The sequence below is a fragment of the Vidua macroura genome, chromosome 5 (assembly GCF_024509145.1).
Source record: "Vidua macroura isolate BioBank_ID:100142 chromosome 5, ASM2450914v1, whole genome shotgun sequence".
In the NCBI taxonomy this organism is placed as follows: Eukaryota; Metazoa; Chordata; class Aves; order Passeriformes; family Viduidae; genus Vidua; species Vidua macroura.
The window spans coordinates 44,196,374-44,209,569 of NC_071575.1; the positions used below are offsets into that span (position 1 = coordinate 44,196,374).

The 13,196-nt window shown below is 38.1% G+C and overlaps 1 protein-coding gene across 2 annotated transcripts in view; it reads left to right on the forward strand.

The window, feature by feature from the left end:
• The window catches only part of NELL2 (neural EGFL like 2), a 133,572-nt gene extending 124,111 nt beyond the window's left edge, over positions 1 to 9,461 (forward strand). For both annotated transcript variants that reach the window (XM_053978297.1, XM_053978298.1), the window contains exons 17-20: positions 2,249 to 2,442; positions 3,434 to 3,610; positions 5,727 to 5,951; positions 8,651 to 9,461. In XM_053978297.1, the coding sequence (XP_053834272.1) occupies positions 2,249 to 2,442; positions 3,434 to 3,610; positions 5,727 to 5,951; positions 8,651 to 8,701 (647 nt within the window). In that variant the 3' untranslated portion in view covers positions 8,702 to 9,461. The remainder of the gene's footprint in view (positions 1 to 2,248; positions 2,443 to 3,433; positions 3,611 to 5,726; positions 5,952 to 8,650) is intronic.
• The last annotated feature ends 3,735 nt before the right edge of the window (positions 9,462 to 13,196 follow it).

The window sequence follows — 13,196 nt, forward strand, 5'->3', positions numbered from 1 at the left end:
TTTGGAAAGTAATTTATGAAAAATTACTTTGATGATAATCTTGCTGTTAATCCAAATCATTACATTTAAACTGAATTTGTGTCTGTTCTTGTTATTGCATGACTTAAGAACGGCTATACCTTAAATTGCCATATTATATTACTTTCTGTCTGGATTTAAGAGAAAATACAGGAAGGAAAGAGCCCAAACTGGCATCACTTTTCTAAAGTGATTAGCTACTTTTCTAAAGACCGTCAAGTTGAGAGTCTGGACAGCCTCTGCAGGGCTGCCTGTTCCACTGGTCGTGTATCCTGACTCTTGGGGTGGGTTCCCTGTCTGATGTGCCAGTGATGTTTCAGCTGTTCAGCCACACTGAATTAGGTTCATGGTCCCAGTTATCTTCTGCCCTGTTACAGCAGTGACTGCCTCCAGATGCCTTGGAAGGAAGTGAGGTAGAAGATGTAGAGATCTGAGATTATTTGCCTGTTCTGGATTATCTGATACATAAATAAGTGTACCATGAGTCCTAATGCATGAAATGTATCCAAAAATCACGATCTCTCTCTCCAAAAATCTGTTAGCACTGAAAATTGAATATTCTTGCTAGCTTTATACACTTTTGGCTATGCAATTGGTTTTTGCCTCTTAGGATTCTGTAGCAGTGAGTGTCGTAGTTTGTTTATGCATTGTATAAAAGTTATTTCCTTTTATCAGGGATAAGTTTGTTGTCTTTCAGTTCCATTCACTGTCCCTTGTCTCTAGTGTGTTAGCCAATATGGAGAAAAAAGCTCTCAACATGTCTTCTTTGGAGTATTCTTTTTTTGGTTATACCCCTTCTTACTGATGTTCTTCTAGAGATGAGCAATCCATGTCTTTTTATTTCTTCTCAAATGATATTTCTCTCAATCTTCCCATAAGCCCTAGTAATTTTGCAATTCTTTTTAAGATTATGCCACTGTTACTGCACAAAGTATTTGAAGGAAACCCACTATGCTGCTGATTCGTATAGTGGAGTTCTAATAATTTCCCTGCTGTTTTTCATCCAAATTCATATTCATGTTAGCAACTTGTTAACTATTTTTTGGGTTTTGACCATAGCTACACTTGGAACTGAAATGGTAATTGAATTATTTTGCTGTAAACTGAATGTGCTTGAGGTGAATTGGAGGTTTCATTTCCATTGTTGAACCCAAAGCTGAGTGCTTTTTTTTTAGGTTTTTATGCTGGTGGTGAAAGATATATGCACGACCATATTGCTTATTTTATCTCACTCCTGTGGTGGAGATTTAATGATAACAACACTAATTTTAATGAACTTTAATCAAGAACTTGGGCCATACTGTTGAGAAATTGTATTTAGAGTTGAACTCAATATCTCAATATTTGCAATCACCATAGTTCTGCTCTTTACTCTGTTTTCCAATTTTTATGGCATATATTTATTTACTTCATGCCCCTTTGAAGCTTCTTTCCATGATCATTTTTTCTCCATTTGACCAGCTGTAAAAGCAAAATAAAGACTATTGAGTAGAAGGTAGTATGTGCTGCTAGCTTGCTTTTGCAAAATATTTCTGTGTACTTTGATGAAGTAGGCCTTTAAAGTACTTTTTAATTCTTTGAGAGATATTTGTTTTGAAATAATTTATTTTTATTCATTGGAGACATTATTTTTTTTTCCTTTATTTTCTATTCTAGACATAAGGGCTATAGCTGTCACTGCAACTTGAATATTTAAAATATTCTAGTTTTTACATTCTAATAAATGATGAAATTTAAAGCATGATGTGCTTACTTAAATGAGCTTACAGGTCAGACATCACCTTTCACAGTAAATTCTCATCAAGTGAACTCATATATGCTAGACAGAGCCAGCAAAAGGCTTTAAAGACACAATTCTGAAGCTGTTCTTGTTTCACATAGCATGTGTCATGTATGGTTGCCACAAACTAAGGCTCTTTAGGGAGCTAAGAATTATTCTTTCTCTCATGTTTCCTGTGGTTTCTTCATTCTATCTACCATACTCAATAGCATTCACTTGGAAATATGTTTAGCAAAACTCAAAATATCAGGTTAAAACATGAGCCAAAAAAGCTGATGTGACTTGTAAAAATATTTTTTGTTAATTTTTAAGTTCTCCCCATTCTGGTGAACTACAAATTAATTTCAGCTGAAGGCCTTATGGCTAAGAATTATTTATATTGACTGCCACAAGAAAATTTTTGTTAATTGAATGTGTGGTCTAAGAGCATTCTATGGCATGTTTTTGCAGACATTGATGAATGTGGAACTGGAAGGCATAGCTGTGCCAATGATACTGTTTGCTTTAACTTGGATGGCGGGTATGACTGTCGGTGTCCCCATGGCAAGAACTGCACGGGAGACTGTATCCATGAAGGCAAAGTCAAGCACAATGGTCAGATTTGGGTGCTGGAGAATGACAGATGCTCTGTCTGCTCATGCCAGGTCAGTACAAATGGAAGTAGCTGCTCCTGCAAGGTGGTGGTAGGGATGAAGGGCAGAGCATCAGGATCCAAGTGAAATTCCTGTTGTAGCTGCCTTCTCAGGTGTATGTATGGAGCTACAGAAATAAAATCATGTATTACATAGGGTTTTGGAGGTAGCTTCTCTCTCCAATCTGCATGAGCAAAACATTCATTGGAAGTTTATTATATGGTACTGGGAGAAGGATGATAGTACTGTTTTGTTAGCAGAGATGCCACCTGTGTTCTCTGGGTGGGAGTAACAGCATTTTCATGCAAATAAACTGTCTAGACGCCTACTGGGGCTGGAGTCTGATGCCAGTATCTCAAGCAGATGTCTATAAATAGAAGTAGGTTCTGTGTCTGCAGAATAATTCAGCTTAACTTTCTCAAGTGTTTGCTGTGGGAAGTTTGGTCCCAAGCTAAATGGTGACGGAGAATGAAAGGCCAATACACTACTGACAGTATCCTGAGCATTTCAGCAGCTCGACTTTGCTGTACATGTTTTAGTTTCAGATCACCTATCATCTTCCTACGTGAATAATTACAGAACAAAGGGGTTGATCTTCTTTGACACCATCCAATCTGGTATTCTGTGAAACCGTGATATTCTATGAAGTTTAAAGCAAGATTCATCAAGCATCTATATAAGAATTACAAACTTAGTGCAATCCATTAAAGTCTAACCCTTGGGAAAGATGCCCTTGGGTTTCACCACCTCAGGGGAGAGCTGCTTGGAGATTGGTTGAATGAAGGATGTGTGTTAGACAACAGGGGAACTTTATGGTTGTTAGTGAGTGTGTATGGGGGTTTCTGGCTTGGTTTGAATTGCATTTTGGCAAAGATACTGTGTAGTGGAAAACCAGTGAGCTGCTAATGGCTTAGAATCATGGTAAAAAATAAAATTTTGGCTGGAGTTTGGCTAGAGTTGTGCAAATTTCTGCCATCGCTGTGTGTCTCTCTTCTAAAAACAGAATGGATATGTGATGTGCCGGCGAATGGTCTGTGACTGCCAAAATCCCACTGTTGACCTCTTCTGCTGTCCTGAGTGTGACCCAAGGCTCAGCAGTCAATGTTTACATCAGAGTGGGGAGCTTTCCTATAACAGTGGTGATTCCTGGATACAGAACTGTCAGCAGTGCCGCTGTCTGGTAAGGGTCCTGGTTACAGCAGCAGAGACAGGAGGGAAAATGAAATGAGATATTCTGATCTGTGAACAGTTTCATTTTCATGCATTAGCATCCAATTAATTTTCCCTGAAGTACTTGTACAATTAAAATCCAGGTTTTCCTGGATTTTTGTCAGTATTGTTCAGTTTCTGTCAAAAATGTGTTTTGACACAATAGACGTAATATAAATTACTTAATCATGAAGGTAGTTTCAGCAGAGTGGAGGTCATTTGAATATGGCATCTACACAGCAACACTCACATTCACTTATTCAGAGACTCTATAAGGAAATTCTAAATATGTATTTGTTATCACAGAAGATTTTTGCAAGGATGCTGATAAACTTAAACATATTTATTCATTCAGACATTTCAAGTAACAGAAAAACAATAAGACTTGCATTTTTCAAAACAGTGAAATGCAGTTTGAAAAAAATCTGTTAAAGCTTGTCACCTTTTTCCTAGGCATGTATTTTGGAGTCTAAGCAAAAAGTATTCTGCATAATGCTGCTCATGAAGTTTCTGTGACAGAGAAAATCCCAAGATAAAACCAACTAACTTTTATCACAAGTTATCTCCAAATATAAAGGCTGGTCCATGTAGCAGCTTTGGCTTGTCAGGATATAATGAATAACAGCCAGAAGCCCATTTCTGTTGACTGTGCTTACAGTGCTGCCACTGCCAAAATTCAATGAAATAGATAACCATGTGCTTCATTAAATGTCTTAGAAAATGAAAAAATGGCCAACCTACAATTTAGGATCTCAATAGATGTTTCTTTCTTTTCAAGATGCTACTTCTGTAGCAAAAGTCTGCTTTCTTTCAGTGACAATGGATTTTTTGGGGTGACAAAGTATTGTCTACTCCCTGTACTGTCTATCACCGCAAAAAAATAGATTGAAGTGTCAAGATCAGTGACTGGATTAAAAGATTGCTTTCAGTCTTACCATCACACAATTCAAAAAGAAGAAAATTGACCCAGATGAGAATTTTTTAAAAGACTGACTTTGCAATACTTTCTGCAACAAGTGGAGGAAATTTGGAGCTATTACAAGTGTCTGTGATTTTTTTCAGCTTCTGCTTTGGAGATAGCAAACTGCAAACTCCTTCTCAAAGACTTAGATGTATTTTTTGTGAATAAACTGATTTCCTTTTTTGCCCCCCTTAAGTCCAGACTATTAAATCTGTGCTCAAATGAGCTGAATAAATTGGAAATCGGAGATAGACCTAAAAAAAAAAAAAAAAAAAAAAAAAAAAAAAAAAAAAAAAAAAGTGCATTATTGACTTCCATGAAGTCTTTTCTTTGACCAACAGATCTGCAACTTCAGCCTTTGTCCAGAATGAAGGGAAGCTGATTCCAGCTTCCAGTAACTGATACGATTCATTAAACATCTTTAGATTTGTATTCAAGCATAAAGTAACTTCCCCTAAGGATGTGCTGGCCCAACACAAGTCTCTGCTCAGACATTTTCTTACCTTGACTGTACTAAACCCACCATGCAGAAGGTGTGATAAAGTTTGGAACTTCAGTTATTCTGCTCATAATATCCTAAGTGGATGGTAAGTGGGTGGAGGTCCTCTCACTGAAAATTATAATGGTGTTCCCTCTTATATTGGGCTGCTGGTGTCTTGACACCCTTAATCCAGCTAATGCATTTGTAACCATGGAGAGATAAATTTGAGGGCTTTCTATGGCAAACCAACAGTCCAGATTGTAAGAACTGGCAAAACTGAAAATTTTGGCACACTTTTGCAGTGCAGTCAAGTTACAACTTCTGTCTCTTGCAAAAGTAGGGCCTCACAAGGACAGGCCACAGTCATGTATTGCATCATTTTATGGAGAATTTTCACCTCCAGCTTGATAGAGAGTGTACTGAACTAAGTTAAATCTAATACACTTTCTGAACGGCATGCAGGAAAAAAACTACCTGATCTGCTGTGTGTCCCACAGTCAGTGAATATCAGTATTTTCTGTGCTGAATTCTGAACAGCACCAGATGGGAAAAAATAGCCAGCTAGGAAATATAATGCTGATTCGGAGGAATGGATGAGGAACAAAATAAGAGTTAATAATAATATCTTGTTCTTTCTGAAAACAGCAAGGAGAAGTTGACTGCTGGCCCTTGCCATGCCCAGAGGTGGACTGTGAATTCAGTGTCCTCCCTGAGAACGAGTGCTGCCCACGCTGTGTCACTGACCCCTGCCAAGCTGACACCATTCGCAACGACATCACTAAAACATGTCTGGATGAAACCAATGTCATTCGCTTCACTGGATCTTCTTGGATTAAGCATGGCACAGAGTGCACCCTCTGCCAGTGCAAGGTAATAAAGGTTATAAAGATGAGGCTGAGATGCTTCTTCCCAGCTTGTTCTGTGGCACATAAATATTAGTGTGGCACTGAGTCTGGTCAGTGAACAGTTGGTGTCTACACTTGTTTTAAAGCAGCAGAGATGACAGTAAAAGTGTTCATCTTAGTTAACTGTACTCTTATAAGTGCTAGAAGCACAGTTTGATGTGCCAGCAGGTCAACAGCCGCCCATGCTGCAGAGTGTTGTGGACAAGGTACAGGGCATCGCTTTTCCACCAGGATAGCTCAATTTGAGTTTAAACATGGAGCTCCAAGCTCTATGCTGTCTTGGAAACATGCAAGTATGGCTCTGTAAGCCTAGACTTTGCACAAGAAATCTGTTCAGTGTGATACTATAGTGTTACTGAACTGATTGAATTGCTTTTTGAGAATAGTAATTGTTTTCAGAATAAAAGGGCTAGTTATATAGTTACATAGCTTTTGTACTTTAAAATTAATCAACATTTTTAGAACATTTACTGGTTTTGTACTCAAAGAAATACATTGTCTGAGAAGAAAAATTAATGGCTATGGGCATATGTGAATTCTGGCATCTCTTTTTGAGGATGAAAAGGAAAAATAAGTGTTTCTATTCAAAATAAGGTCATAAAGTGAATTATGTTTTTTGCCACTTGATACTGAATAGTGACAATATGTGTTTCCACAGCAGCCAAGGAGAAGGAGCAGGATTCATGCACAGTTCTTTAATTATTACTGAAATTCACAGTTGATTTTGTGCTTTATTCTGTTCTTCCCAAGCAAAGTGCTTCCAAACTCCAGTACATGGTACAATTAACTACTTGGAAAGGTGCTCATAAAAAAAAAAAAAATCTATCTTCAACACCTCCTTCTGTGAGAATTCTGTGTCATCAGGCAGTAGAAACTGTCAAGCATCACTTCCTTCCTCTGTTTTGTCTGATGCAATACTGTGTGCAATAGGTCCTGCTGTTGAGGCATAGTCCTTTTTCAAGGGCAGTGGTATGCACCAAGTAAGTGTCAGCATTTGTCCTGATGGCAGAATGGGTCAGTGGTTAGAAGAAAATGCTGTGATCTGACAGACTGGCTAATGGTTAGAAAGCCAGCTGCTGCCCTGAGGATGTTAAAACAGGCTTACAGGCAGAAACCTGTATTTTTGGGGTCCATAGCTGGTGCTATACACCAGCTTCAATGCTAGAAGTTACTTTTTGCTCAAGGAAGTTGCTAAGGTTCTTATGCATCTGGTTCCTCATCTGTAAAAGAAATTGTTGTGTGTGGTTCTTCCCTAAAACACTTTTGAGACTCAGTGCTGGGAAATGTGCTCTTGTCGAACTGCTAATCAGTGGCAATGCAGAAGGCACGTATCAGTTCTGACATGGCCACCTAAGTGCTGCTCCCATCTGGCCTTTTGTGTTAAGCAAAGACTGAACCTTAAGCATTGACTAAGTGGTATTCAGTATAAACACATAAACAGAATTATCAAATCCATTGCTGCCATGTGGACATGATGAGGATTAAAACAGATACTCTGCCAAATTCCATAATTGTAATGACTCAGGTGTGACTGCCTAACAAAGAACAGGTACCACTTTGTCCCTAAACAAGCCCAAATCTTATTTAATTCTCCTTACAGAGCAGTGTTGATTTTGAAATATACTATCTGCTCATATTGCCAGCATTTTAATATTGCAGTTCTGCAGGCAAGCAGCCCACTCCCTCCAGATCAGGGTAGTGGTGTGCCCAGTTTGTATAGTGTTCCTCCTCATTCATCCTGTGTCACCCCACTCTTCTCTTGTAAAGCATCTCGTGGAAGGTCAAAGCTCCAGTCTAAGCCTCTCTAAACAAGCTATAGCAAAATAGGTTTACACAAATCCTTAAAGAATTTAGAAACCTGGGCATCAGCTAAAGCAGACTTAGCCACAAAACCAATTCTAATCACAAGTAAAGAATGGGGAGAGTAGGATTATAACCTCCTGTAACAGAAGGAATGAAAGAAAATGCTTGAATTATTCAGACCTTGGTTTTAATAAGTCTGGTCAGTTTAGTCAATTGAATGTATTTGGACTAATTTATAAATAATACTCTTTTTTTTTATTTGCATTTTAAGAATCAGACTTAAGAAGTAGTAGAGATGCAGAAATGATTTCCCCAGTACTTAATGATGTCCATAGGCAATCTGTTCCCTTAATTGCTCTTAGTATTCTCATAAGAATGTCTGGACTATTTGGAAAAAGTTTGTGGATTAATGTTTGCTGTTGTTACAGCCAGGATGCATACAGCTGAAGCATTCAGGGCTAAATAAAACCCAGAATCCCTTCTGTCTGATCTGAATAAAGCTCCCAAGTGTCTTGTCTTGTTCAACAGCTTTATGTATTTGAGCAGATGCCTGATACCTTTATGTTGGGAGCATTCCTTCCACTGATCCCAGCTTCTTTCAGTTTGAGTGTTGTAGCCCTGAGACACAGACCACAACAAGCCAAGCAATTAGAGGAATCATAATAGCCTGTTCCCTTGGGCAACATAAGGACATGAGGACAATGTCATGAATCTGATCCAAGTCTGTACATGTTTTGTATTTTACAAGTCTGTATGTTCAAATCTGATGGGTATTTGCAAACAGCTGAGCTTGTTGAATTTACTTGTTTTGTACAAAATGCAAATTGTTTCAATTAATCTTTCTGTTTTTCCATCCTTTAGAATGGCCATGTCTGTTGCTCAGTGGATCCACAGTGCCTTCAGGAACTGTGACACCAACAACTATTTCTCACAAGCAGTTTCTGGATAAAGAATTTTCCTTCACAGAAATAGACCTTTAGACCAAAAATTGTTCAAAATTAAAATTAAAATTAGGTTGGTTTTGTCTATCTGAGGTGCAGATATGTGATGAACTTGGTTACCTGAATCAGAGTGAAATTTATGGGACTCAAGACAAGCTCAGATGTGTAAACCTTTGTATACAGAGGTTAGGCCCAACTGTTCTGGCTATTTGTCTGTCTGGCATCCTTGTGCAGAATGTTTAGGTTAGTGTAAAGTGACACATTGTAATGCTGTACATAATGATGTCAAGATCTAAAATCAACTAGGAGCTCTTACAGGGTCTTCCGAAGCTTTGAGAGTCCGACGCTTGGCCAGATGCAGCAGATTTACCTAATCATATTTGGAACTGCACAAATCTGTTTGATTGCTTACTGCAGAACTTAGCAGATGTTTGAGTAAAAGGATGAAGCCTTCAGGAATAATGAACCTAGCAGCTAAGATGTGATATGTACAGTATGTGCGCTGAAAAAAAAGATAGAAGTTATTGTAAAAAACAAAAACAAAACAAGAAAAAAAAAACCAAAAAAAAAGAAAACCCGTGATGCACAGGCATGGCTTCTTAATGTTTTCTGATGAGAAAAGTCATCAATATTTCCTTGTTTTACTGCACTTACTATTATTTCTTGATTGACTTTGTTCAGTATAAGCTCGTTATTGTGCAAATTTAAATAAATATTTCTCTTACCTTAAATTTCTGTTTGTGCCATCTTTCCTTTTCAAGAACATAATTTTCATGTATGCTGTTACTTGTTCTCCCAGTGTTCCTGGGAATCTGGACAATACAGGTTATATATTGCCTGTGTAGCTCCTTTACATGTGGGAGCTTATGCCCAGCACAGCCTTATGTCTATCATGTCTTATCCTTGTTAAGATACACATAAGTAATTTGTCATTACAGTGGATTAAACAGCAAATTCACATGCCTAAGGATCCCCTATGTGCCAGTGGGGTGTTGGCACGGAGAGTCAGTAGAGACCCTTTGTGTGTGACTTGGATCTCTTCAGATTTACAGGGGATCTTCTCCAAGTTCCTCCTCTCTACAGCTGCCAAGGGTTGGTTTGTCTTCTGAAAGCTCTGCAGCTGTTTTTGCTGTTTGTGTAAAGTGTCTTAAAGCATGGGGATTAGTGCAAACCCTTTTGTCACTACTTGTTTGCAAAATGCAAACCCTTTTGTCACTACTGTTCTGTTGGGACAGTAAATAAAGGAGGCTACGTGACCAAAGCTATATTATTCTCAAAGAGAAATAAAGAATAAAGCAATGCTTACAAATTGCAGGCTGAAAAAACTGAATTTTTAAGGAATGCATCACAAACAGTGACAAAACAGGAGAGGAGGAAGATACCCAAGATGGCAGCATTCTTTAGATACTACTTTAGTACTCATTTTCTTTTCAAAGTGCCTTGCTGCTCTTCACCATCTCTCTTACAAGTTCAGTAGATTGTCATGAATCCTGGATGGAAAAAACTTCCAATAATACTGCTCCTGTGTGATATGAACTTTCAAGGGATATCCATGTATGTGGTTTTACGAAACAGAATTTCCTGCAAACAGATTCTACTTCAGTTTCATGTACTGCAGGATATCAAAGGAAACTCATGCAACCACATGCATCCAGTAGGCATTCCTTTGAACCCTCAGTGTCTACTGAGGTCTGGATGTTTTTGGATTAGGGAACACAGGAGATGCTAGGCCACCAAATGCTAATAGTCTAAACAAGTCCAAGAATCTAAAAATTAGAGGAAAAAAAGACTCAAATGGATATTTTACATTGAACCAATAAAGGTATAAAGATTTCCAGACCAAATAAAACCTTTTCTCATCTAGTCCATAAATAACAGGTATTCAAAGGGTTTTTTTTCTGTTTTGTCCTATTCCTGGTAAGTTGCAATCACTATTTTTAAAGAAGAGAGTTAGCTCCCCCCAAAAAAGTTGCTTTCTCTGCTATGTTTCCTTGCCTGCTAGTAATTGTCAGGAGGTCATGTTTTTGCCTCAGACTCTGAGGCACATCTGCAGTGGATTTCGTGAGCTGCTGCATGCCTGTTTCTGAGAGAAGGTTTAGCAGAAGTTGTGTGCACTTCTGAGAACTGCACTTCAATTTATTTCAAGAATAGGTACAAGATAGACATAGAAAATGCATGAAGATCAGAGTTCTTTTTTTGAAAAGAATGAACATTTTTGAAGGGCAGAATCCTTGAGCTCTGGCAGTGGCTGTACAAAGCTCTGAAGAGAACCGCTGGAGCTGGTAGAGTAGATCTCTACAGAACATTGTAAGTAACTTTGTAAGCATCCCTATTTTGGCAGTGAATAGAAAAGTTGCAGGTTAGGCAAGCATCTCTGTCCTTAATCTGGTTCTGTGCATCCTTTGACTTTGGTTTCAGAGCTATGACAAATATGAGAACTCTAAGGAAAATTACCTCCAAAATATTTTCTCAATCTTTTTCTAATAGAACAATACTGGTGTTTAATACCGGCTTTTAATCAAAACTGAAATGGTGTATAGATGAAAAACAAGCATCCATTTTCTTTGTTGTCTACCATGACCTGAGTGTTGGAGGATCTTTCTACTATTGTGAGTTTGTGAAGCACAGTGCAGTACACTAATAGGCCAAAAAAACAAATATTGAGACATTAGGTAATAGCTAAAACTTGAATTTGATCCTTGGAGAGACACTCAGTGTTGCATGTATGTAAAGAGCAGAAGTCATACTACTGAACAAAGTTGGAAGTCTCTACTAAATAAAAAAAAAATGAGATGAGTTCAGTGAATATTGTCTAATTTATCATTGCTTAAGGTTACTAATCAATTGGGAGTTCTTCTAAAGGTCAGTAAACTCCAAGAAGACATATCGGTGACCCTCATTTTCATTCCTTTTCACCCCTTCTTCCCCATCTCCCTCCTGTTCAGACCAGCCAGTAATTAGTACCTCATGTTTTTAATTTTCCTTGAAAAGTAAATTTAAATATGATTAAAAATTGATGTCTAATTTCCAAGCCTAAATTATCTGTTAGATAATATAGTCCATAAAAAAAACCCCAAAACAATTCTGAATGATACAGGTACATTGTGCTGTCTTACTGGCCTGTTGTTATTGATGCACTGTTTGCAGTACCAAAATTCAATAACTATGACACTTCCATAAAGGAATTGTCACCTCTCTGCAGAGTAATTGCCCTAAGTTAATAGACCTACAGCTATAATGGCAGAGATGTCTTCAGTTACAATGCTGAATTCAGTGCTATGCTGAAAGAGGTTGACAAAATGCAGTAGCATTATAAAACTGTTGAAAAGGGACCTAACTGTGCACTTGTGAATTTCTGGTACCCACAAATTTACTAGGGGCAATATTAGCCATTGCATTTTTATAGGATGCCTAAAAATAGGCGTTTATGCAGGGAGGGCTGTAAAAGTGCCCTCCTTCATTTCCAGCACAGGATCTTGCTATTAGCTCCACTGGCCTACAGCAGGTTCATCCTGGGTCACCTCAGAGAGGCACAATCTCATGAGCCACATTTGAGCTGGCTTCAAAAGCAGGATGTGTGTGCAGTAGGATCTCCCCTCCACAGATTCTCCAAAGTGAAGAAGGCTCCCAGTGCAGCAAATGGCATTTCTGAGCTTACATGCCCTCTCAACAGGAGGGAACTCCCTTGGTTTCGCAGATAAAAATAGCAGCAGCTTTAAAGTAGGGCTCTGCTAGTTATTTTTTAATAGTGTAACTTACTCACAGGCAAATGCAGTTTAACTTGTCCCCAAAGCAGTTAATAATTTAAGCTAAAAATCTCTAGCTAGCTTTTGCCAACTCTATAAAGAAAATGTTTCAGAGTAATACAAGTAAGAGGGCTAAAGCAGCTCTGGCATCTCCTGAGTGGGTGGCCTGTGTCTCTTCTTCAGTGCACCACTAAAAAGCCCACTGCAGTCATGTCTTCTACTCAAGACACAGTCATATTCACTAAGTCACAATCCTGGCTGTGTCTCCTGTTGCTATTTCAATTTCCAATTAAAAATTAAAAGCTTCTTGTTGATTTAGTATAGTAGCCAAACCTCTGTCCTGGGAGAAAAGATAAAGTGTACCACTGGATTTTTTTAATAAGGAGAAGCATTTTAGAGAGGGCCTGAAAACAAAAAGGTGGTGTTAAAAACTGTTTTTCATCCCTCTGTGGCTGTTTATCAGCCTTGTGAATGGCCACTAGCATGTCAGTGTATTTCACTTTTTTGACAATAAGGTGCTAATGCAAAATGATAAAAATAAAAAATCAACTGTTGAAATAAATTAGTCATCTAGGTTGGTCTGCATTAATTAGTATTTTCTTATTATCAAAATTTATATAGTCTGTAAAATACCAATCAGCAGGAGATTTACAACCCTATATTCTACTAATCTGTTCATTGATTATTTCTATAACATCCAACTTTAACTATTACAAACCG